General features: G+C 42.5%; 1 protein-coding gene across 5 annotated transcripts in view; it reads right to left on the bottom strand.

Moving 5' to 3' along the window:
- Positions 1-27,492, bottom strand: part of LOC129859201 (lethal(3)malignant brain tumor-like protein 4) — a 131,871-nt gene that overhangs the window by 57,402 nt on the left and 46,977 nt on the right. For all 5 annotated transcript variants that reach the window (XM_055928663.1, XM_055928664.1, XM_055928665.1 and 2 more), the window contains 3 exons: positions 26,201-26,312; positions 12,880-13,059; positions 10,969-11,115 (listed from right to left, as the gene is read on the bottom strand). In XM_055928663.1, the coding sequence (XP_055784638.1) occupies positions 10,969-11,115; positions 12,880-13,059; positions 26,201-26,312 (439 nt within the window). The remainder of the gene's footprint in view (positions 1-10,968; positions 11,116-12,879; positions 13,060-26,200; positions 26,313-27,492) is intronic.

Here is a 27,492-nt window from a genome sequence, read left to right as displayed (position 1 = left end):
ACCTGGACCAGGTGTCTATGGTGACAAACTACAGCAGTGCACAATACTTTGGCAATGCAGGTTTAAAAAAGTTTTGTCTATGGTAATATGGATGGCTACAGAATTCTTCTTGTAATAGCTGCGAAGACATCTTCTAGTACGTGCTTAGAGGCAATGAAATGAATGCATGTCCCGAATATGCCTGGGGGAACAATTGAGCTCAGGGGGGCGCATTAGAGTAGCATAACTAGAAAGGACACGGCTATATACATAAATTAAATTGACTTAAATGGGAATGTATGTTCTACAGAAGTAATTCTACGGCAGCACAACTTTTAATGTGTCTCCTCCGAAGGCATAACACCTGTCTGCTCCATTTGGGAGAAGTCCTCTCATTGTCATGTTCTATCAGACAGGGATTTAAAGGAGACTATAGTGAGCCTCTGCCCTTCCTCCTGGATGATGCTACCTCTATAGGAAGATATTGACAGAGGTCTAAGCAGTCAGAGACCATATCTGAATCTCCAATCAAATCCACTACACAATGCAAATCCCATCCACAGATACGGAAATGCTAGGCCCTACCGTTAAAGAGAATATGGTGACTGATGAGGGGAACAAGAAGAGTTGGAATTATATTTACTACGTAAACATGTGGCGAGATGGTATCTGTACTTGCCATGATTATTGTATGTACATTTGAGGTCTGAAGTTTACATACACCTTAGCCAAATACATTCAACTCCATTTTTCACAATTCCTGACATTTAATCCTAGTAAAAATTCCCTGCCTTAGGTCAGTTAGGATCACCACTTTATTTTAAGAATGTGAAATGTCAGAATAATAGTAGAGAGAATGATTTATTTCAACTTTTATTTCTTTCATCACATTCCCAGTGGGTCAGAAGTTTGCATACATTACATTAGTGTTTGGTAGCATTGCCTTTTAAAATAAATTGTTTTCGATAGCCTTCCACAAGCTTCCCACAATAAATTGGGTGAATTTTGGCCCATTCCTCCTGACAGAGCTGGTGTGTAACTGAGTCAGATTTGTAGCCCTCCTTGCTCGCACACGCTTTTTCAGTTCTGCCCACAAATTTTCTATAGGAATGAGGTCAGGGCTTTGTGATGGCCACTCCAATACCTTGACTCTGTTGTCCTTAAGCCATTTTGCCACAACTTTGGAAGTATGCTTGGGGTCATTGTCCATTTGGAAGACCCATTTGTGACCAAGTTTTAACTTCCTGACTGAGGTCTTGAGATGTTGCTTCAATATATACCCAAAATTTCCCCTCCTCATGATGCCATCTATTTTGTGAAGTGCACCAGTCCCTCCTGCAGCAAAGCACCCCCACAACATGATGCTGCCAGCCCCCGTGCTTCACGGTTGGGATGGTGTTCTTCGGCTTGCAAGCCTCCCCCTTTTTCCACCAAACAAAACAATGGTCATTTTGGCCAAACAGTTCTATTTTTGTTTCATCAGACCAGAGGACATTTCTCCAAAAAGCACAATCTTTGTCCCCATTTGCAGTTGCAAACCGTAGTCTGGCTTTTTTTATGGCAGTTTTGGAGCAGTGGCTTCTTTCTTGCCGAGCAGCCTTTAAGGTTATGTCGATATAGGACTCGTTTTATTGTGGATATAGATTTTATTTTATTTATTTAGTTCACCTTTATTTATCCAGGTAGGCTAGTTGAGAACAAGTTCTCATTTACAACGCGACCTGGCCAAGATAAAGCAAAGCAGTGCAACACGGAGTTACAGGGAGTTACACATGGAATAAACAAACATACAGTCAATAATACATTACAAAAAGTCTATATACAGGGTGTGCAAATGAGATAGGATAAGGGAGGTAAGGAAATAAATAGGCCATAGTGATGAAATAATTACAATATAGCAATTAAACACTGGAGTGATAGATGTGCAGCAGATGAATGTGCAAGTAGAGATACTGGGGTGCAAAGGAGCAAAATAAATAACAGTATGGGGATGAGGTAGTTGGATGGGCTATTTACAGATGGGCTATGTACAGGTGCAATGATCTGTGAGCTGCTCTGACATCTGGTGCTTAAAGTTAGTGAGGGAGATATAAGTCTCCAGCTTCAGAGATTTTTGCAGATCGTTCCAGTCATTGGCAGCAGAGAACTGGAAGGAAAAGCGGCCAAAGCAGGAATTGGCTTTGGAGGTGACCAGTGAAATATACCTGCTAGAGTGCGTGCTAGGTGTGGGTGCTGCTATGGTGACCAGTGAGATACTTTTGTACCCGTTTCCTCCAGCATCTTCACAAGGTCCTTTGCTGTTGTTCTGGGATTGATTTGCACTTTTCGCACCAAAGTACATTCATCTCTAGGACACAGAACGCGTCTCCTTCCTGAGCGGTATGACGGCTACATGGTCCCATGGTGTTTATACTTGTGTACTATTGTTTGTACAGATGAACATGGTACCTTCAGGCATTTGGAAATTGCTCCCGAGGATGAACCAGACTTGTGGAAGTCTACACTTTTTCTGATTTCTTTGGATTTTCTCATGATGTCAAGCAAAGAGGCCCTGAGTTTGAAGGCAGGCCTTGAAATCCGTCCACAGGTACACCTCCAATTGACTCAAATTATGTAAATTAGCCTATCAGCCTATCTAAAGCCATGACATCATGTTCTGGAATTTTCCAAGCTGTTTAAAGGCACAGTCAACTTAGTGTATGAAAACTTCTGACCCACTGGAATTGTGATACAGTGAATTATAAGTGAAATAATCTGTCTGTAAAAAATTGTTGGAAACATGACTTGTGTCATGCACAAAGTACATGTCCTAACCGACTTGCCAAAACTATAGTTTGTTAAGAAGACATTTGTGGAGTAGTTGAAAAACAAGTTAATGACTCCAACCTAAGTGTATGTAACTTCCGACTTCAACTGGATATCATTTGTTAAATGTTATTTTGTTGAGTACAAGGAAAATGGAACTGTGTTTACTAGTGTCTTGTAAGCCCATGTGGGCTGGGCACCGGTAGGTGTATGACACTTAAATAAATCATATCAATAAAAAAAAATAAAAAAAATGTCCTGTCAAACATTTCTAGCACAAACTATTGAGAACCAGTGAAATGCCCACTTTTAATTCAGACCTTCAGACTACAGTAAACTTTCCATCCTGCATTAGCTATAGCCAACTCTTCTATCATTGTCAATGGGAAGTACGGGATTTACAGCTTCAATAATCCGGTGATATAATGAAAATGAATAAACCAAAAGGTCATATTTATTATGTTAAAATAGACTTTCGAGTGTTATAACCTTAATATCCCCACAGTAAGAACTAACCTTTTGAGTTGGCCATTTTATTCAAATATGTGCTAAAATGTCATATGCCTGTGTTACAGTTGATTTTAGAGTGCTCTAACTTTAAAATGTCCAGTACAAATGCTTTGTAATCAGTGTGCAGTATGTCATGCCATACTCTGACAGAAGAGTTGGCTACAGCACATACAGTACAGCACAGGTCTACTTCAGACTATGACACTACATACATCGTGTACAGTGAAAGCCATACTTTTGAATTGATTGTGACAGTGAATAGGAGAAAAAGAAATTGAGGCACTAAAGGAAGTTCCCATGGAAAAGTCCTGTCAGTATTTCCAAGACTGGCCACAGATAGAAATAACCTTGAGGATCAGCCAAGTTGAAGCCAAAACTATCTCAGAGGACTACGTTGTTGATGTTTCATAATACACAAACCAGCTCAAAGAGTATCAAGTTCATTATTTCAAAACTCTCAAGGGGTCTTGTCTCCCCGATTGAAAGTCGAGCTGACAAACATTGAATGATTAATGAGTCTCAACGTCAACAGTGAAGAGGCGACTCCGGGATGCTGGCCTTCTAGGCAGAGTTGCAAAGAAAAAGCCATATCTCAGACTGGCCAATAAAAAGAAAAGATTAAGATGGGAAAAAGAACACAGACACTGGACAGTTGAACTTTGCCTAGAAGGCCAGCATCCCGGAGTCGCCTCTTCACTGTTGACGTTGAGACTGGTGTTTTGCGGGTACTATTTAATGAAGCTGCCAGTTAAGGACTTGTGAAGCGTCTGTTTCTCAAACTAGACACTCTAATGTACTTGTCCTCTTGCTCAGTTGTGCACCGGGGCCTCCCACTCCTTTTTCTATTCTGGTTAGAGACAGTTTGCGCTGTTCTGTGAAGGGAGTAGTACACAGCGTTGTACGAGATCAACAGTTTTCAGCTGTGCTAACCTAATTGCAAAAGCGTTTTCTAATGATCAATTAGCCTTTTAAAATTATAAACTTGTATTAGCTAACACTGGAACACAGGAGTGATTTTTGCTGATAGTGGGCCTCTGTACGCCTATGTAGATATTCCATAAAAAAATAATTTCCAGCTACAATAGTCATTTACAACGATAACAATGTCCACACTGTATTTCTGATCAATTTGATGTTATTTTAATGGACTTTCTTTTTTTTTTTTTTTTTTTTTTTTAAAGGACATTTCGAAGTGACCCCAAACTTTTGAACGGTAGTGTAAATCTCTGCTACATTGCTGCACTCAACCAATGCACAAGAGAATAATGCAATACTGGGTTTATTTTCACTGCATCTTGAGGGAGGCATGCCAGATCAGGAAATATTGATACAAATATCTTACATAACAAGCTCCAATGTTTTTCGGTAAAATATAGCCGGATCAACCACGATGGTTATGTAAGGTAACTGTTCCTAATTTTAGGCTTGTGACACTTTTTATTTTCATTTTTTATATAACAGCAGCCTTACATAATGTTCAAGGCATGCGGTAATCTTTCACAGGGTTTAGAAATCAGCTCCTCGTCATAAACGTACACACAGGAGAACCTGGCTAGAGCGGGCCGTTTATGAGGGAAAACAAATTCAATATCAATCACACTGGGATGCAGGGTTTTCTAATCTGCTCGCTCTATACGGCATTACTGTACACACACACACTCTCTCTTTCTGTCTCTCTCTCACCCCCCCCCCCCCGTCCGTCTCTCCTGCTTCTCTCCCGTCTCTCTCAACCGTCTCTTCCCCTCTCAACCGTCTCTTCCCCTCTCAACCGCCTCTTCCCCTCTCAACCGCCTCTTCCCCTCTCAACCGCCTCTTCCCCTCTCAACCGCCTCTTCCCCTCTCAACCGCCTCTTCCCCTCTCAACCGCCTCTTCCCCTCTCAACCGCCTCTTCCCCTCTCAACCGCCTCTTCCCCTCTCAACCGCCTCTTCCCCTCTCAACCGCCTCTTCCCCTCTCAACCGCCTCTTCCCCTCTCAACCGCCTCTTCCCCTCTCAACCGCCTCTTCCCCTCTCAACCGCCTCTTCCCCTCTCAACCGTCTCTTCCCCTCTCAACCGTCTCTTCCCCTCTCAACCGTCTCTTCCCCTCTCAACCGTCTCTTCCCCTCTCAACCGCCTCTTCCCCTCTCAACCGCCTCTTCCCCTCTCAACCGCCTCTTCCCCTCTCAACCGCCTCTTCCCCTCTCAACCGCCTCTTCCCCTCTCAACCGCCTCTTCCCCTCTCAACCGCCTCTTCCCCTCTCAACCGCCTCTTCCCCTCTCAACCGCCTCTTCCCCTCTCAACCGCCTCTTCCCCTCTCAACCGTCTCTTCCCCTCTCAACCGTCTCTTGCCATCTGCGACAACATGGCTCTTTAATGACAGAGCATTTGTATTTCCAAGAGCTTTGGATGGGTGGGTGTGTGGGTCGTTGACATCAGTATGGTCACAGTATGGTGACAGGGGAAGTGAAATCACAGTGGCCGAGTTATGATAGGGGTTAAAACACAATTTGAAGGGATCTGTAGCCATTTCATGAAGTTGTGATAAAGCAGACTGTGGCTATAAATATATTGTGGCAGTATTTGGTTTGACTTGAATCGATGCCGCAGATACAGTAGAGATCTGTTATTTTTCAAATAGGTTTTGTGGGTTTAGGGAGATTGGAGGTTCAACTGAATCAATCCAGTGTTATGGGTGAGAGAGTGTGTGTGTGTGTGTGTGTGTGTGTGTGTGTGTGTGCGTGCATGTGTGTGTGTGTGTGTAAACTCCTGCCTCGTGTCTCTGATCTGCACTGCATCTCAGTGCTCTAAACACAGTAACCACAGAGACAGACAGAGCGAGCGTGGCCAAATGTACGGTTCTGGATCAGTGCCCTTGCATTAACACCATGTCAACCCGACCGAGAGGAACCCCAGGGGGGCCTCACTAAGAGCCGGGTGGCAGAGCACGCGCCTGTCTCAAAACGCCCTGATAGAGAGTACAGAGAGTTGTGACGGTGACACAGAACTCTGAGACGCTGAGAGAGGAAATGCAGGTGGTGCTATATGGAGAGATGACTAACACTTTTATAAATTATTGACAGAACAGGAAATTGGACTTGGAGGTGAAACCAATTCACAAAAAGTAAGATTTGGAAATCTCAGGAGTTTTTCTATGACAAGATGGCTGCCGTTTGGAAGATGTACAGTACAAATGACCAGGACCTGGTTTCCCAAAAGCATCTAAAGGTTAAGTTTATTTTTTAAACCGTTGAGCCTTAAGATGCTTTTGGGAAACCAGGCCCTGACCTTCTGAACTACTGCTAAATATTTTAAAACAAAAAGAAAGCATGCTGATTTCATTTCAAGAAATTGAGCTCAGCAATGAGCTTCTCTCACTCAAAAACACATCACCTGCCACACGTATCCTAACAGCATGGTCAACAAATGCTATTGTATGGTTCACCAGAGAAACCGGTTTAATCTGAAGATGCAGAGTGGTGAAACGGTAGCCAAAGATTTGCATTACCCACCTCCACACAATTACAGGTCATATTATGGCAGCAGGTAGCCTAGTACTTAGATTGTTCGGCCAGTAACCGAAAGGTCGCTGGTTCAAATACACAAGCCGACAAGGTGAAAAATGTGTCGATGTGCCTTTGAGCAAGGCATTTAACCCTAATTTGCTCCAGGGGCACTGTACTACTATGGCTGACCCTGCAAAACTACACATTTCACTGCACCTATCCGGTGTATGTGACAATAAAACATATATTTTTTCTATTCTCCCAGCATGGTGGTGATAGTAAGTAGGGAGATAGGAAGGCCTCACGGCCTTGACCTGCTGTGAGTAAGGCAATTAAGAAAGAAAAAAAGCACTTATTTAGTGATTTTAGTGTAAAACATTAAGTGTAAAACATCAGTAGTGTAAAACATTAAGAAGGCCTTATGGCCTGAGGTATAGTGTATAATGTACTGGGGCGGCAGGTAGCCTAGCAGTTAGAGGGGCGAGCCAGCCACCGGAGTTACCAGGAAGTGAACTGTCAACCAGTGGGTTGTTGGTATCAAAAATGAGATGCCATTGTCTGCCGTTGTGCCCTTGAGCAAGGCACTTAACCCCCCCCACAACAAGAGCTCTTCGGGCGCCCAGTGTGGCAGCCCCTGCACCTTTCCAAAACCTGTATATGAACACTACCAGTCACAACACCTACTCAATCAAGGGTTTTTCTTTATTTTTACTATTTTCTACATTGTAGAATAATAGTGAAGACATCAAAACTATGAAATCACATATGGAATCATGTAGTAACCAAAAAAGTGTTAAACAAATCAAAATATATTTTATATTTGGGATTCTTCAAATAGCCACCCTTTGCCTTGATGACAGCTTTGCACACTCTTGGCATTCTCTCAACCAGCTTCATGAGGTAGTCACCTGGAATTCATTTCAACTAACAGGTATGCCTTGTTAAAAGTTAAATTTGTGGAATTTCTTTCCTTCTTAATGTGTTTGAACCAATCAGTTGTGTTGTGACAAGGTAGGAGTGGTATACAGAAGATAGTAGAGGTCGACCGTTTATGATTTTTCAACGCCGATACCGATACAGATTATTGGAGGGCCAAATAAAGTCGATACCGATTAAATTGGACAATTATTTTTTGTTGTTGTAATAATGACAATTACAGCAATACTGAATGAACACTTATTTTAACTTTATATAATACATCAATAAAATCAATTTAGGCTCAAATAAATAATGAAACATGTTCAATTTGGTTTAAATATTGCAAGAAAGTAAAAGTGCAATATGTGCCAAGTAAAAAAGCTAACGTTTAAGTTCCTTGCTCAAAACATGAGACCATATGAAAGCTGGTGGTTCCTTTTAACATGAGTCTTCAATATTCCCAGGTAAGAAGTTTTAGGTTGTAGTTAATATAGTATTTATAGGACTATTTCTCTCTATACCATTTGTATTTCATATACCTTTGACTATTGGATGTTCTTATAGGCAGTTTAGTATTGGCAGTTTAATAGTATAGCTTCCGTCCCTCTCCTCGCTCCTACCTGGGCTCGAACCAGGAACACATCGACAACAGCCACCCTCGAAGCATCGTTACCCATGCAGAGCAAGGGGAACAACTACTCCAAGTCTCAGAGCGAGTGACGTTTGAAACGCTATTAGCGCGCACTCCGCTAACTAGCTAGCCATTTCACATCGGTTATACCAGCCTAATCTCAGGAGTTGATAGGCTTGAAGTCATAAACAGCGCAATAGCTGCTGGCAAACGCACGAAAGTGCTGTTTGAATGAATGCTTACGAACCTGCTGCTGCCTACCATCGCTCAGTCAGACTGCTCTATCAAATCATAGACTTAATTATAACATAATAACACACAGAAATACAAGCCTTTGGTCATTAAAATGGTCAAATCCGGAAACTATAATTTTGAAAACCAAACGTTTATTCTTTCAGTGAAATACGGAACCGTAACGTATTTTATCTAACGGATGGCATCTAAGTCTAAATATTGCTGTTACATTGCACAACCTTCAATGTTATGTCATAATTACGTACAATTCTGGCAAATTAATTACGGCCTTTGTTAGGAATAAATGGATTTCGCAAAGTTCGCAATGAGCCAGGCGGCCCAAACTGCTGCATATACCCTGACTGCTTGCACGGAACGCAAGAGAAGTGACACAATTTCCCTAATTATAAGAAATTCATGTTAGCAGGCAATATTAACTAAATATGCAGGTTTAAAAATATATTACATTGGTGCAACAACAGTGGTGCAACGACAGTGCTTTTTTCGCAAATGTGCTTGTTAAATCATCACCGTTTGTCGAAGTAGGCGCATCGATTATATGCAATGCAGGACACGCTAGATAAACTAGTAATATCATCAACCATGTGTAGTTAACTAGTGATTATGTTAAGATTGATTGTTTTTTATAAGATAAGTTTAATGCTAGCTAGCAACTTACCTTGGCTTCTTGCTGCCCTCACGTAACAGGTAGTCAAGCCTGCCACGCAGGCTCCTCGTGGAGTGCAATGTAAGGCAGGTGGTTAGAGCGTTGGACTAGTAACCGGAAGATTGCAAAAACGAATCCCCGAGCTGACAAGGTAAAAATCTGTCATTCTGCCCCTGAACAAGGCATTTAACCCACCGTTCCTAGGCCGTCATTGAAAATAAGAATGTGTTCTTAACTGACTTGCCTAGTTAAATAAAGGTGTAAAAAATATTATTTAAAAACCTATTACCGATTGTTATGAAAACTTGAAATCGGCCCTAATTAAATCGGCCATTCCGATTAATCGGTCGACCTCTAGAAGATAGCCCTATTTGGTAAAAGAACAAGTCCATATTATGGCATGAACAGCTCAAATAAGCAAAGAGAAACGACAGTCCATCATTACTTTAAGACATGTCAAGAACTTTGAATGTTTCTTCAAGTGCAGTCGCAAAAACTATCAAGCGCTATGATGAAACTGGCTCTCATGAGGACCGCCACAGAAATGGAAGACCCAGAGTTACCTCTGCTGCAGAGGATAAGTTCATTAGAGTTACCAGCCTCAAAAATTGCAGCCCAAATAAACGCTTCAGAGTTCAAGTAACAGACACATCTCAACATCAACTGTTCAGAGGAGACTGTGTGAATCAGGCCTTCATGGTTGAATTGTTGCAAAGAAACCACTACTGAAGACGTGGATGTCGATTATGGCAGCCTCCCACACCTCTTTGATTCAGAGGGTTTGGGTTAAATGCGGGAGACACATTTCAGTTGAATGCATTCAGTTGTGCAACTGACTAGGTATCCCCCTTCCCTTAAAGGACACCAATAAGAGACTTGCTTGGGCCAAAAAATACGAGCAATGGACATTAGACAGGTGGAAATTTGTCCTTTGGTCTGGAGATTTTTGGTTTTTGGTCTTCATGAAACGCGGTGTGGGTGAACGGATGATCTCTGCATGCGTATTTTTCCACCGTAAAGCATGGAGGAGCTGGTGTGATGTTGTGGGGGTACTTTGCTGGTGACACTGTCAGTGATTTATTTATAATTCAAGGCACACTTAACCAGCATGGCTACCACAGCATTCTGCAGAAATATGCCATCCCATCTGGTTTGGGCTTAGTGGGACTATCATTTGTTTTTAAACAGGACAATGCCCCAACACGCCCCCAGGCTGTGTAAGGGCTATTTTACCAAGAAGGAGAGTGATGGAGTGCTGCATCAAATGACCTGGCCTCGACAATTCCCCAACCTCAACCAAATTGAGATGGTTTGGTGATGAATCCAACCGCAGAGTGATGGAAAAGCAGCCAAGCTCAGCATATGTGGAAACTCCTTCAAGACTGTTGGAAAAGCATTCCAGGTGAACCTGGTTGAGAGAATCCCAAGAGTGTGCAAAGCTGTCATCAAGGCAAAGGCTGGCTACTTTGAAAAATCTCAAATCTCAAATATATTTTGATTTGTTTAACACTTTTTTGGTTACTACATGATTCCATATGTGTTATTTCATAGTTTATGGCTTCACTATTACTCTACAATGTAGAAAATAGTAAAATAAAGATAAACTCTTGAATGAGTAGGTGTTCTAAAACTTTGGACCGGTAGTGTGTGTCTGTCTTTCAGAGGGGTTGGGTTAAAAGCGGAATTCACATTTCAGTTGGACCTTGTGTACAATTTACAAATAACGTAATCTTATCTTACCTGCTGGGTAGGCCTCTCTTCCCCAGAGAGAGGAGTTTCTGTCCCTGAGCTGTGGCTGGTTCCTCCCTGGGCTCTCTCTTCACCAGGGGGTTGGTTGGGGGTCGTCCTCTCAGACGACCAGCCCCCTCGTACCCTGACAACATAGCCCTGAGAGCGACGGAGAGAGAGAGGGAGGGAGAGAAAGAGAGAGAGGGAGCGAGGGAGGGAGTGCGAGAGAGGGGAAGGAGAGAGTGAGTAAAGGGAGAGAGTGAGTGAGGGAGGATAAAAATTAGAGAGAAAGAAATATAGAGAAAGCAAAAGGTAGAAACAGAGAGAAAGATAGGGTGAGTGGGCAGGGGGGAGAGAGGTTAAAAGGGAGAGGTTAAGAGTGAGAGAGAAAAGGCATTGAACAGAGATGGTTACCACAGAGAGTCAGGACACCCATTTAATATCGCATCCGAAAGAGGGTATCCTACACAGGGCAAAGTCCCCAATCACTGCCCTGGGGAATTGAGATCTTTTTTCTTTTCTTTTTTTATCAGGGGAAATAGTGCTTCCTACTGGCCCTCCAACACTACTTCCAGCAACATATGGTCACCCATCCAGGGACCGACCAGGACCGACACGGCTTAGCTTCAATGGCAAGCCAGCAGTGCGATGCACGGTGGTAAACATACATTATCAGTAGTACAGTCCAATAAAATACTGTTTTGGATGCTGTAAGAAAACTATCTAGACACCCCTGACAGGTGCCTCTATATATATTTTTATTTTATTTAAGCTTTATTTAACTAGGCAAGTCAGTTAAGAAAAAATTATTATTTCAATGACGGCCGTAGTCCATAGTTCATTGTAATAGACGCATTTGCGTGTGCTTTGTTACTACCTGCCCAGACCAAAGATATATCTTGAAAGAAACATTTTCATGTAGTGTAAGTGATCAATAGTCACTTACACAAATGCTGACCTCGAACAAAACCTTTTCAGTATATATATATATGAGTAGAGTACGGCCTACTCTAACAGACTTCTTGGCAGGTACTACAACTTGACACCATTCCAAATCACATTACCAACACAGGATCACTTAGCTTCTGAAAACAACCTTCGGCAACGATTTATTAATAGAACAACGTACGATTACATCCGACACATTAAAGACTCCTCTGGCGGGAATTTAAAAAGTTGATAATCAAGTTAGTTTTATATTAAAACCGTTCATCACAGCTCAGCTCCCGCTCCGCTATTACACTTGACAAGCTTCCGACTGTAAACTCTGGCAGCCAGCCATCCACAGCCCGGCCAGGCCTAGACAAATAGAGCAAGCCCACTGCAATAGCAGAAAATCCTTCTGAGCAGTCCGTAAGTTAAGCCGATCGGCAGTGCTGAGTCGGCGTTTAACCCAACGCTTCTGATTCGAAACGCTTCTGATTCTGCTGTGGACATTGTGAAAAAATGCAATTTGCCACCCTTAAACCTCTCTGCCGAGGAGCCAACGGCACGTCATCCGCCTCGTCTCAGACTCCAACACTCTCACCTTGGAATAATTTAAATTTGCAGAGAGTAGTGCGCAGTCCTCTGTTATGACTTTAAGAAAAAGACTTTGAAAATGTCAAGACAGCTGTTATTTTTCTAGTTTGGAACAGTGTCAGGGCATCTCAGTTGAAAGTGAAACAGAGGTTCAATGACATTGGGATTGCATTTAGCTAAGTCTCCTCTCCATCCAAGGCTGCAGGTCCAATTAGAAATATCTGTTGGGTGGCAACACTGACACTGTTTAAATCATTTGAAATTGCATTCTTCCTTCCTGGGTAAAAGCTATGAAGTTGAACCTTTGCTCTTACCTATCCAATCATGTTAGATCAGTAAGGATGGAAACAGGGCCAGCTGGCCATCTTGACAAATCATCACAATGACATCACTTCCCCCCACCTGGTTTCCATGGGAGTGTCCTGGGGCGTGGCTTCCTCCTGTTCATCGGCAGTGCACAGCCTCTTGGTCTTCTGGACAAAGTGCACAGGGACAAAGGTGATCTGCTTTTCACCGCCCAGCCGGTCAGGCAGCACGGCCTCCTTCTTCATGTTGATGTCGGAGTAGGGACAGCCGAAGGCACTGTGGAGAAATGAAAGAAAATGAGGGGGAGGGGTGAGAGAGAGAGGGATAGGGATGGAGAGAGTTAGAGTGAGAGCAGAGAGAGAAGTAGACAGATTGAAAGATTGAGCCAGAAAGAGAAAGAGAAGAAAGAGCATGATTGAGAAAGAAAGAGAGAAAATAAATGGTGTTAGACATGGCTGTTAAAACATACACTTCTCATCCGGCCAGTTCATGCAGCAGGACATGTTTGTGTGTGTGAGAGTTCATTTGGCCCGGCATGTCACAGCGCATCAGTCAAACCATCCCTTCAAAATTACCATGTGGAGAAAGTCAGTGTGAATCTGGCCACAATGTGGTGCTGAGGTCCGGTCAACCAGAAACAGTAAAGAGTAGAGACACATTGCTATTGTGCTCAAAGTAATTAATTATATACATCTCTAGGCTTTGCTGAGCCAGAGCACTGTTCCTGCAGCAAACCACTGTTTTAGAAAATCTCTATCTCTCCCTATTGTCTCACTCTCCCTCACTCTCTCTCTCTTATCATGCTTCTTTTGGTTCAGTTCAGCGAATTCTACTTTGGATCATGACTCACACGGAAGCAACATTCCACAAAACAACATGACAAACCTTGAAATGAACAAGAAATATTCATTACAAAACTTCAATGAAGAGGCCCAAAAAAAACATGATGAAGGAATGAGAAGATTAGGCAAATGAAGTGTGAAATGGAGTGAAAGAGAAAAAGAGAGAGCAAGAGAGAGAAATGCTTGGTGGTGCTTTTCTTGTCTCACACACACACAAAAGAACACAGGTACACACAGACACACACGCACCCCTTGACACCCCATCTAAATTAGTGATGGAAGATGATAGGTTGCATAAGTAATACCTCAAATATACTGCCCATAAACACAGAGGTGTGCAGGACACTGTTACCTATCCACACAGGCAGTTAGGATCACCAATTTATTTTCAAAATGTGAAATGTCAGAATAATAGTAGAGAGAATGATTTATTTCAGCTTTTATGGCACTGCAGGATTTGAGTCCCTGGCGGCGTAGTGCGTTACTGATGGTAGGCTTTGTTACTTTGGTCCCAGCTCTCTGCAGGTCATTCACTAGGTCCCCCCATGTGGTTCTGGGATTTTTTGCTCACCGTTCTTGTGATCATTTTGACCCCACGGGGTGAGATCTTGCGTGGAGCCCCAGATCGAGGGAGATTATCAGTGGTCTTGTATGTCTTCCATTTCCTAATAATTGCTCACACAGTTGATTTCTTCAAACCAAGCTGCTTACCTATTGCAGATTCAGTCTTCCCAGCCTGGTGCAGGTCTACAATTTTGTTTCTGGTGTCCTTGACAGCTCTTTGGTCTTGGCCATAGTGGAGTTTGGAGCGTGACTGTTTGAGGTTGTGGACAGGTGTCTTTTATACAGATAACAAGTTCAAACAGGTGCCATTAATACAGGTAACGAGTGGAGGACAGAGGAGCCTCTTAAAGAAGAAGTTACAGGTCTGTGAGAGCCAGAAATCTTGCTTGTTTGTAGGTGACCAAATACTTATTTTCCACCATAATTTGCAAATAAATTCATTAAAAATCCTACAATGTGATTTTCTGGATTTTTTTCTTCTCATTTTGTCTGTCATAGTTGAAGTGTACATATGATGAAAATTACAGGCCTCTCTCATCTTTTTAAGTGGGAGAACTTGCACAATTGGTGGCTGACTAAATACTTTTTTGCCCCAATGTATATACACCACTTGGATCTTGTTTCAGTAATAATGAAATCAGACCTTGTTGCGTGTCCGATGATCTACCGTTTATATAAGAGTGGCTAAAACATGCTTATAATGGTCCTCTGGTACACTTCCACTGGTATACCATCCAGCACTGGAGTTTTCCCGGACTAAAGGGCTTTAATTGCATCAAGAAGTTCCTCCTCTGTAATTTGGCCTTCACATGAGTCTTTCTGTACAGAAGTTAATTTTACATTATTAATAGGGTAAAAGTCCATACAATTACCTGAGGTTAGTGGAGATGGAGGAGACTGAAATGAAAACATATTCTTAAAGTACTTTACCTTCTCTTTCAAAATATCGTTCGGTGAATCATGAGTGAATCCATAATTTCTAACAAGTTTCAGTAAAAAAAATAATTGGTAGCATTTCTATGTTGAAAATTGAAAAAGAATTTGGTGCATTTTCCCCATATTCCATCCAGTTTGCATTATTTTTTTAGAATATATTACACTGGATCTTTCTTGTACAAGTTCCTCCATTTATTTTTATTTTTCCTCCAACTTTCTCTGAGCCTTTATGGTACAGTTTTATTGCTATCTGTCTGTTCTGTTAGTCATTCAATTTCCTTTGATAATATGGAGTCTAATCTGCAGAATTAGCTGACTCTTTCTTTAAACTTGAGGCTATAGTTATCTTTTAAGGCCTTGGCTAACAGCGTGAGTGTATATATTTACAGATACAGTTTTGTATTTGCATTTTTGAAGAATCTCCATTAGCTGCTGCCAAGGCAGGAGCAACTCTTCCTCGTGTCCAGCATCATCAAGGCAGTTATATACAATTTAAAATATTACATGTCATAACATTTTTCACAACACATTAAGTGTGTTCGCTCAGGCCATCACTCTACTACCACCACTTATCTACAATACAAAATCCATGTGTATGTTTGTAGAGTGTGTGTCTTATGTGTATGTGTGCCTGTGTGTGTGTGTGTGTGTGTGTCTCTTCACAGTCCCTGCTGTTCCATAAGGTGTATCTTTATCCGTTTTTAAAATCTGATTCTACTGCTTGCATCAGTTACCTGATGTGGAAGAAAGAGCCATGGCTACATGGAACAATGTAGTACTGTGCGCCTCCCATTGTCTGTTCTTGACTTGGGGATTGTGAAGAGACCTTTGGTGGCATGTATTGTGGGGTATGCATGTGTGTCCGAGCTGTGTGCTAGTAGTTTAACTTCTCTGGGATAGGTGGCAGTATTTTCACGTCGGGATGAAAAGCGTGTCCAAAGTAAACTGCCTGCTACTCAGGCCAAAAACCTAAGATATGCATTTTATTAGTAGATTTGGATAGAAACACTCTGAAGTTTCAAAAACTGTTTGAATCATGTCTGTGAGTATAACAGAACTTATTTGGAAGGCAAAACCCCAAGGTCAAACTATTCAGATTTTTTTTCTTTTGAGGTCACTCTCTTTTCAATGGGTTTTCATTGGGAATCCAGATTTCTAAGGGACCTTCTTGCAGTTCCTTTCGCTTCAACTGGATGTCAACAGTCTTTAGAAATTGGTTGAGGTTTTTCCTTTAAGAAATGAAGAAGTAACACTGTTCAGAATGAGGCTCGAGGGAAGTGTACTCTTTGTTAGAGGTGCGCTACACTTTGTTTTCCTCCGGTATTGAACACAGATCATCTCTTGTTCAATTTTATCGATTATTTACGTAAAAAAATACATAAAGATGTATTCCAAAAGTAGTTTGAAATGTTTGGACAAAGCTTACAGGTAACATTTGAGATATTTTGTAGTCACATTGCGCAAGTTGGACCCGGTGTATTTCTGGATCAAACACGCCAAATAAAATGGGCATTTTGGATATACAGTGGGGAGAACAAGTATTTGATACACTGCCGATTTTGCAGGTTTTCCTACTTACAAAGCATGTAGAGGTCTGTAATTTTTATCATAGGTACGTACACTTCAACTGTGAGAGACGGAATCTAAAACAAAAATCCAGAAAGTCACATTTTATTATTTTTAAATAATTAATTTGCATTTTATTGCATGACATAAGTATTTGATCACCTACCAACCAGTAAGAATTCCATCTCACACAGACCTGTTAGTTTTTTTCTTTAAGAAACCCTCCTGTTCTCCACTTATTACCTGTATTAACTGCACCTGTTTGAACTCGCTACCTGTATAAAAGACACCTGTCCACACACACTCAATCAAACAGACTCCAACCTCTCCACAATGGCCAAGACCAGAGAGCTGTGTAAGAACATCAGGGATAAAATTGTAAACCTGCACAAGGCTGGGATTGGCTACAGGACAATAGGAAAGCAGCTTGGTGAGAAGGCAACAACTGTTGGCGCAATTATTAGAAAATGGAAGAAGTTCAAGATGACGGTCAATCACCCTCGGTCTGGGGCTCCATGCAAGATCTCACCTTGTGGGGCATCAATGATCATGAGGAAGGTGAGGGATCAGCCCAGAACTACACGGCAGGACCTGGTCAATGACCTGAAGAAAGCTGGGACCACAGTCTCAAAGAAAACCATTAGTAACACACTACGCCGTCATGGATTAAAATCCTGCAGGGCACGCAAGGTCCCCTGCTTAAGCCAACGCATGTCCAGGCCCGTCTGACGTTTGCCAATGACCATCTGGATGATCCAGAGGAGGAATGGGAGAAGGTCATGTGGTCTGATGAGACAAAAATAGAGCTTTTTGGTCTAAACTCCACTCGCCGTGTTTGGAGGAAGAAGAAGGATGAATACAACCCCAAGAACACCATCCCAACCGTGAAGCCTGGAGGTGGAAACATCATTCTTTGGGGATGCTTTTCTGCAAAGGGGACAGGATGACTGCACCGTATTGAGGGGAGGATGGATGGGGCCATGTATTGCAAGATCTTGGCCAACAACTTCCTTCCCTCAGTAAGAGCATTGAAGATGGGTCGTGACTGGGTCTTCCAGCATGACAACGACCCAAAACACACAGCCAGGGCAACTAAGGAGTGGCTCCGTAAGAAGCATCTCAAGGTCCTGGAGTGGCCTAGCCAGTCTCCAGACCTGAACCCAATTGAAAATCTTTGGAGAGAGCTGAAAGTCCGTATTGCCCAGTGACAGCCCCGAAACCTGAAGGATCTGGAGAAGGTCTGTATGGAGGAGTGGGCCAAAATCCCTGCTGCAGTGTGTGCAAACCTGGTCAAGAACTATAGGAAACATATGATCTCTGTAATTGCGAACAAAGGTTTCTGTACCAAATATTAAGTTCTGCTTTTCTGATGTATCAAATACTTATGTCATGCAATAAAATGCAAATTAAAACAGACACCTCGGTGCATTCAGCATGTCAACACTTCTTACAGAAACAAGTTGTGATGAAGTCAATCTGTCCTCCACATTGAGTGTTATGCGATTTTTATGAATAATGATGTATACATTTAACGTAGAATTATAACCTGTGATGAAGAATGTTTGTCCATAAGAAAGAGGGAGAGTTAGCAGGCAAGGAACTGTGGCAGACAACTTGTGACCACTGTGGAACTGATAACAGGGAAGGAAGTCTCCCCACCCAGGGAGGGGAGAAACCTTGGGCTTGTAGTAGATTGTATTACAGGTGGCAGGCAATGTATGAGTAGGAGAAGACTTGTGAACTATATTATCATTGTATTAGAGGAGGAGGGACAGTTATGACGAAATGTGAGGTATATAAACCAATGTACAGGAAATGATAAGCAGAGCGCTCTCGTAAATACATTTTCTGACTATTGTGGCTGGGCCTCCGTCTGATTAATTTCAACCAGTTTCTTACAAATTCTGGGTTTCAGGCTGAGTAATTAATTCAATTGGATATTATGAACACTGAGAACAAAATTCTCGTGACATTGAGCCATGAGAGATATACATGCATATTATTCATGTTAGCTCTCCGTGTCCATTTAAGGGCCAGCAGTGCAGCCCTGTAATTTTCAGAGGTCCCTCTTTGTGGCACCTGACCACACGACTGAACAGTAGTCCAGGTACAACAAAACTAGAGCCTGTAGGACCTGCCTTGTTAAAACCTCTCTACAGTAGCATCCCACCTGACCAACATCCAGTGAAATTGCAGAGCGCCAAATTCAAAAACAGAAATACTGATTATAAAAAATTCAGAAAACATACAATTGTATTACATAGGTTTAAAGATTAACTTCATGTGAATCCAACCACGGTGTCAGATTTCAAAAAGGCTTTATGGTGAAAGCATATCATGCGATTATTTGAGAACATCGCCCAGCAGACAAATCATTACAAACAGTAGCCAGCCAAGTAGAAGAGTTACAAAAGTCATAAATAGAGATAAAATGAATCACTTACCTTTGATGATCTTCATATGGTTGAACTCAGAAGACATCCATTTACTCAATAAATGTTTGTTTTGTTCGATAAAATCCATGTTTATATCCACAAACCTCCGTTTTGTTTGCGTGTTTTCTTCAGTAATCCACAGGCTCAAACGCAGTCACAACAGGCAGACAAAATCCAAATTGTATCCGTAAAGTTCAAAGAAACATGTCAAACGATGTTTATATTCAATCCTCAGGTTGTTTTTAGCCTAAATAATCGATAATATTTCAACCGGACAATAACGTTGTCAATATAAAAGGTAAACAAGAAAGGCGGGATTGCGCATGAAAAAGCTCTGTGACACTTAGGGTCTAGTCATTCAGACTGGTCTTACTCCCTCATTTTTCAGAATACAAGCCTGAAACAATTTCTAAAGACTGTGACATCTAGTGGAAGGCATAGGAACTGCAATTTGAGTCCTAAGTCAAAGGATACTGTAATGGCATTGAATGGAAAATTACAAAAATAAAAAACATCCTAGTTCCTAGAGGGATTTTTCTCAGGTTTGCGCCTGCCAAATCAGTTCTGTTATACTCACAGACCTTATTTTAACAGTTTTGGAATCTTTAGAGTGTTGTCTATCCAAATCGACCAATTATATGCATATCCTAGCCTCTGGGCCTGAGTAGCAGGCAGTTTACTTTGGGCACGCTTTTCATCCGGAGGTGAAAATAGTGCCCCCTACCCTAGAGAAGTTAAGAAGCCAGAGTAGCGCTTTATTATGGACAGACTTCTCCCCATCTTAGCTACTGTTGTATCAACGTGTTTTGACCATGACAGCTTACAATCCAGGGTTACTCCAAGCAGTTTAGTTACCTCAACTTGCTCAATTTCCACATTATGTATTACAAGTTTTAGTTGAGGTTTCGGGTTTAGTGAATGATTTCGCCCAAATACAATGCTTTTAGTTTTTGAAATATTTAGAAATAACTTATTCTTTGCCACCAAATCTAAAACTAACTGCAGCTCTTTGTTAAGTGCTGCAGTGAATTCACTCCCTGGTGTAGCTGACATGTATAGTGTTGAGTCATCCGCATACATACATAGACAAACCGGCTTTACTCAAGGCCAGTGGCATGTCATTAGTAAAGATTGAAAAGTAAGGGTCCTAGACAGCTGCCCTGGGGAATTCCTGATTCTACCTGGAGAGCACACACTTTCTAGTAGGCTTAGATTGAAGATTTGGAAAATATGGGTGGCAATATCTTCAGTAACTTTCCATCCAAGTTGTCAGAACCTGGTGGCTTGTCATTGTTTATAGACAACAATAGTTGACAACTCATTATTTTGGCTGCAAAGAAATATACAGCAACGAGTAAATGAGGGGTCACTATAAGTGTAACAGCAAGCAAGTCACTGGGGTGGTGAGGGCCAACTGCTCTCATTTGTTGTACATGTTTTCCCCACCAAGATTACTTTCAAGGCTGGGCACCTCTTAAGTCCCCCAAAGCAACATCCAGGCCTGCTCTGACATGACAACTGTCAACCAATTGAGGCCAAACTCTCTTAGCTGGGGGCCAACGGAGCTAAATGAGGGGCCACATCCGCCTATACAATGCTAAAGGAAACACTGGAACTTACAGCTGGTTTGTAGTGGGAGATCAGAGATCAAGAAAAGGTTGCTCTGACACATCACAAAAGCCCACATCTTCACGCTCCATTACAGTCTATATGCCCAGCCTATGCATCTCAAGGCCGGCCATGAATTTTAATGAGAAAAAATGTCCACTGGAAACAGAGTGTTAACAGGCATAGATAAGGAGACAATTGATTGGACCTGATTTGGACAGGCACACACCTATCTATTTAAGGTCCCACAGTTGAGAGTGCATGACAGAGCAAAACTAAGCCATAAGGTCAAAGGAATTGTCCGTAGAGCTCCGAGACAGGATTGTGTTGAGGAACAGATCTGTGGAAGCGTACTAAAGTATTTCTGCAGCATTGAAGGTCCCCCAAAACACAGTGGCCTTCATCATTCTTAAATAAAAGAAGTTTGGAACCACCAAGACTCTTCTTAGACTGGCCGCCCGGCCCAACTGAACACTCGAAGGAGAAGGGCCTTGGTCAGGGAGTTGACCAAGAACCCGATGGTTCTTGGTCAAACGTCCAGAAGGACAACCATCTCTGCAGCACTCCACCAATAAGGCCTTTATGGTAGATTGGCCAGACAGAAGCCACTCTTCAGTAAAAGGTACATGACAGCCCGCTTGAAGTTTGCCAAAAGGCACTTAAACGTCTCTCAGATCATGAGAAACAAGATTCTCTGGTCTGATGAAACCAAGATTGAACTCTTTGGCCTGAATGCCAAGCGTCACGTCTGGATGAAACCTGGCACCATCCCTACAGTGAAGTATGGTGGTGGTGGCAGCATCATGCTGTGGGGATGTTTTTCAGCGGCAGGGACTGGGAGATTAGCCAGGATTGAGGCAAAAATGAACAGAGCAAAGTACAGTGATATCCCTGATGAAAACCTGTTCCAGACCACTCAGGACCTCAGACTAGGGTGAAGGTTCACCTTCCAACAGGACAACGACCCTAAGCACACAGCCAAGACAACGCAGGAGTGGCTTCAGGACAAGTCTCTGAATGTCCTTGAGTGGCTCAGCAAGAGCCCGCAATTAAACCCGATCGAACATCTCTGGAGATCTGAAAATAGCTGTGCAGCAACACTTCCCATCCAACCTGACAGAGCTTGAGAGGATCTGCAGAGAAGAATGGGAGAAACTTCTCAAATACAGGGCTACAAGCTTGTAGCATCATATCCAAGAAGACTTGAGGCTGTAATCGCTGCCAAAGGTGCTTCAACAAAGTAAAGGGTCTTTCTTTATAAAATTGCAAACATGTCTAAAAATCTGTTTTTGCTTTGTCATTATGGGGTATTGTGTGTTGATGGATGAGAGAAAATTGAATACATTTTAGAATAAGGCTGTAACGTAACAAAGTGTGGAAAATGTCAAGGGGTCTGAATACTTTCCGAATGCACTGTCGGCCTGCATCTGTTGCTATAAATTGAGCCGACACACATACAGACAGACACAGACACGCTTCTACCTTGGGACCAACTAAACCGTAGCACGGGCCAAGGAAAAACACATACATCTGTGCATTTTGATAGGGGGATGAAACTGCGCTCTCAGCAGACCGGAGACTTTAAGCCGGGATGAGATAATTTATGTTGACGCCAGCTGTGGAAATCGACCATGCTTGCGTTCATTAAAACAAAATGCTGCATGATGGAACTACAGGCGTCTGAAGCGGCAGGGTTTTAGTAGCTCAAAAATAGATTGCAGCAGTAGTCTGAGTGTTGAGAAGCTAAAATTACGTTGTTCAGAGAGTGGTTGGTCACCCCACTCTGTGCCCTTTCCTCCACTGCAGATGGTTTAGAGAGATAAGATCAATTTGTACTGCAGGAAAGAGCCGTGCTGGGCTGTTCTAATGCCCAGGCAGGGCGCTAAAGTGGGCACTTTCCATTCAAATGTTATCTCAATGGAAATGAACATGACTTGTCTTTGTGCGGCGTCGTATTCTGTAAATGAGTTGACCCTTTGAGGTCAAAAGTTAAACCCAAAATTATCGAAAGGTGAATTGTATAACACCCTGAAGGTCTCTCAACACATACAAATGTACATTTATTTTTCTTCAAAGTAAAGTAAGTCACCGTTTTATAAATATTCATGAGATTATTATAATGAGATTGCATAACGCTCGACTCGAGCAGTAGATGAGCTCCCACACTCCCAAACCTTCAGGCTAATACCAAAATTCAAACTAGGATAATATTACCTCTTCACCAATAACGCCTCTGGAATTAAAAATACTTTCATCAAAATCATTGAGGGTGCCGGAGCGTAATGCCATGTGGGGGTATTAAATAGCTCTCATCTTCCTGATTAGTTATTTTAATATGCATGTCGATTGATGGTTTTATTACCGTGCACTGCAGAGATGACTGAATACAGCTCTGTGTGTGTGTGTTCCTGTGTGTTTGCGTGTGTGTTTGTGTGTGAGTCGTAATAATGTGAGCCTCAGTGTCTCTGCTCCCAACAGCCTCTAAGCAGTCACAACTGTTTACTCAGATGACGGGGGCCATTAAAGAATGAAAACATGCCACAATAACATAAAAGAAGTGATGATATGTGACTTGTTTCAGGAAACTACGCATATGTCGCACGTCACTTCATAGAAGAGCTATTTGAACTTAAACTTTTTTAATAAAAAAGTTTTTTGGGGGCAGAAATGCCTTCTGGAACATGTAAACTTTCATGTGCCTTAATAACACACTTGTATGCCATCTGTAAATAGGAATACAATTGTTAAATTACGAGACTAGTCGGTTTAGCCATGGAAAAAGACAGGAACCTTTCCGCTAGCCATGATTGGCTGAGATAATGGGTGGGCTGGACATGCTGAGAGATGAGTTCCGATTGTTCTGCCATGTAGCACGCTTCGGTCTATAACATGCGCTGATCAGTTTGTGTAGGTAATCCTTAGTAACAGAGCTTTTTTTAAAGATATCAAGTAGGATACCTGCAAAAGTGTTGCTCTCCACTTTCTGGAGAACCGAGTTTTGAAATCAGTGGCATTAGAGTTTAATAGCTAAAGAAATTGAGAGAATTCTGGCTTTTTGATTGCAAATATGCAGACGGAGTCAAAAAGAGAACACACAGAAGGCTGTTGTATAAAACACCTGTCTCTGGTTTACATCTTCAAACTAAGGGCAACCATCCACCCGTGAAAGAGGGAGAAGCATCCATTCATGTATACGAATTTCCGAACGTTTAACACCCGTTGAATATCTCCGGTGTCAGTAAACGTTGGAAAAAAAGAGCAATTCAATTGTTGCCTGCAGCACAGTTGCAGTCACCAATGCTCTGGATAACATAAAAACAGCCTAAACAGCTCTGCTAGGGCGAGTAAAATGGTCAGAGTGAGCTGTTCCCTCATTTGTGTTTGGAAGTTGCTAGCAAGCTAGCCAACATTAGCCAGTCAGCTTGGGTGCTTGACTGCTGTTGTTAGGTCATAATGCTCAGATCAACCCTACTCCTCGGCCAGAGCGTCCAATGAGCGCTCTGAACTCCCCGAGAGCGAAGCGCTCTGAATTTACACACGGACAATCTGACAACGCTCTGAGTTTATGAACGCCCAGAGCTCACTCTGAGCACACTCTGGCACTCCAGATTGAATTTACGAACACACCCGTAGTATAAACCAGCCTTTAGTCTTGAAATCTTTGGTTGTTTTGTACATGGCCTCACATGTGAATCCTTGAAGAGATGGGTGGGGCTAAGGCTTAAGAGGGTGTGAATTATGTTGGTGGCTGTAGACAAAGAAGAGCTCTCCAGTAGGTGTACCAAAACATTCAAGGTCCATTTTCTCAAAAAGTGAGGTTACAAGTTTATCAACATTTTCTAGCTCTGAGTCTCTACTTTTATCCAATGTAAAATACACCATTTGAAATGTTGCTACATAAGACCGAATCGAGCTAGTCGGTCACATATTTATACCCACATATGTTATTCTCCAAATAAAACTGAAGTTCTGAGTTCATAAAAATTCATGCAGATGAAATTCAAATGAGTTGCTAATGAAGTTGGGTTAGAGCCACGTTTCTAGAGAGTTTTTCTTTTGCTGCAGTAACAGGGCTTAAAGCATGGTACTGTGGTTGTGGAGGACTCTGTCACTGAATGTCTTTCCATTTCTTGATCAGGATCCGACAGTGGGCTGTGGAGAGGGGTGTGCAGGGGGGGGTATGCACACTCCACTCTCATTCCATTCAGAGTTGATTATATCCTTGGAAAAGGTGAGGCACAAAAATAGCAGAGGGCGAGTTGAATCCTCAGACAGACGCTCAGGGAGACAGAGAAAGGGAGAGAGGGAGGAGCAGAGGGGTGAATGGAAGGACTACTATACTACCACTGTCGTATAGTATTGACTACATTATAAAAACAGAGTAAGATCTGCAGTTTGTTTATTGAAAAAGTCAACTTTGACACCTGGCATTGTCAAAATATACCACGACTAAAATTAATATTAGTCGGCAAGATTCCAAATTTTTTCACCTAAAGTGCCATATATTCAAAGACACATCCTCTTCCATAATCAAAAACTGAGCAAAGCGGTGTGTTTTTGTAAAACAAATGGGTTAGAGAGGGAAATAACCTCAGTGGTATGACAGCCGGTGATAGACTGTGCGCTGCTGCTCTGGCAGTCAGTCAGTCAGGCAGAGTCTTGGCAAGGAGAAGAGCATGGAGCAGGCCTGCAAGCTGCAGGGTTAACTTCTCTAGGCTACTCGTATGTGAGCTCCGTGAGTGAACATGGTCCAGGAGTGCCTCTCCTCCATCATTCCTTTTTCTCCTCTCCTTTGTGGAGGCACCTCTGGCTCCCCTAGGTGAAAAGCTTAGAACCCGGCTGGCTGCAGCCCTATCTTGCCCTACAGAGAAGCCCAGGTCAGCTAGCCTGGAGCTAAATGCTAATGCTAGCAAGGATTCGTGCTCCAACGACCTATTGCTGGATGTTAATGCTAGCAACATACTCTCACTGTTGTTGCATGGAGCCAACCAACAGGCCATGCAATGCTGCAGTTACAGCAGCATATATATTACCCACAGACAATGGCATCCACATCTCACCTTGCCAAAGCCAGCTGTTGGTGGATAATACCTTCATTTGTGTAATTAGTCCTTCCTGATCTGGGTGTCAATGGGCACACAGGAAGCAAATTGAGCAAACAAAATATGCCTCTAAACAATGGTGACATGCTATCAGAAAAGCCAAGCTGGGGATAGGTCTGGCCCAGAAACAATTCTTAGCCGCTACCCTCTAAGTACTTGTAGGGATTGGAAAGGATGTGTTTGATTTGATGGGTATAAGCAACATAGTGAACGTGCTACCAAGCCTATCAGAGAGCAAGGTGGAACTACTACCATACTGCTGATACCTTTCTAATCCCTTCAGATCTACAGGGTTTAGGCGATTGGGGATTTTTCTGGACCGGCGGATATTGTCAGACAATGTAGTCATCAACAGGTGTCTTACCTGTGGTGTCCTGTGTATTTGGCTCCTTTGATGTGGCCCACGCCCCTGCAGCCCGGAGTGGGGCACACTCCCTGGGTCACGGAGCTCTTAAGGTCAGAAGGTCCTGCGTGTGCTGGATGGGGATGACAACCAACAAACCAATCACAAGGCTTGCTTCAGGCTGGCCAGAAAGAGCTTTGAAGATAATGCATGCTTTTCATTGATTGATTTAGTCAACAGGCAAGTAGGTAAAATTGGGTCAGCATATATTAACTACATTCAGTGCCTTTGGAAAGTATTCAGACCACTTAACTTTTTCAAAATTCTGTTACGTTACAGCCTTATTCTAAAATGAATTAAATCGTTTTTTTCTCATCAATCTACACACAATACCCCATACTGGCAAAGCAAAAACAGGTTTTTAGAAATGTTATCAAATGCAATAAAATAAAATAAACTTTAATATCACATTTACATAAGTATTCAGACCTTTTACTCAGTACTTTGTTGTAGCACCTTTGGCAGCGATTACAGTATCGAGTCTCTTATTGGGTATGATGCTACAAGCTTGGGACACCTGTATTTGGGGAGTTTCTCCCATTCTTCTCTGCAAATCCTCTGAAGCTCTGTCAGGTTGGATGGGGAGTGTTGCTGCACAGCTATTTTCAGGTCTCTCCAGAGATGTTCGATCGGGTTTAATTCCGGGCTCTTGCTGAGCCACTCAAGGACATTGAGACATGTCCCGAAGCCACTCCTGTGTTATCTTGGCTGTGTGCTTCGGGTCTTTATCATGTTCGCCCCAGTCTGAGGTCCTGAGCGGTCTGGAACAGGTTTTCATCAAGCATCTCTCTGTACTTTGCTCCGTTCCTCTTTGCATCGATCCCGACTAATCTCCCAGCCACTGCTGCTGAAGAGTGGCTTCCGTCTGGCCAATCTACCATAAAGGCCTTATGGGTGGAGTGCTGCAGAGATGGTAGTCCTTCTGGAAGTTTGACCAAGAACCAATGCTCTTTAGCTCTAAGAAGAGTCTTGGGGGTTCCATTTAAGAATGATGGAGGCCAATGTGTTCTTGGGGACCTTCAATGCTGCAGAAATGTTTTGTTACCCTTCCCCAGTTCTGTGCCTCGAAACAATTCTGTCTCTGAGCTCTACGGACAATTCCTTTGACCTCATCGCTTGGTTTTTGCTCTGACATGCACTGTCAACTGTGGGACCTTATATAGACAGGTGTGTGCCTTTCCAAATTATGTCCAATCAATTGAATTTACCATAGGTGGACTCCAATCAAGTTGTAGAAACATCAAGGATAATCA

Source organism: Salvelinus fontinalis, chromosome 7 (genome assembly GCF_029448725.1).
Source record: "Salvelinus fontinalis isolate EN_2023a chromosome 7, ASM2944872v1, whole genome shotgun sequence".
Classification (NCBI taxonomy): domain Eukaryota; kingdom Metazoa; phylum Chordata; class Actinopteri; order Salmoniformes; family Salmonidae; genus Salvelinus; species Salvelinus fontinalis.
Note: the sequence above shows the minus strand (reverse complement) of the source record. Positions and strands in the feature narration are given on the sequence as shown.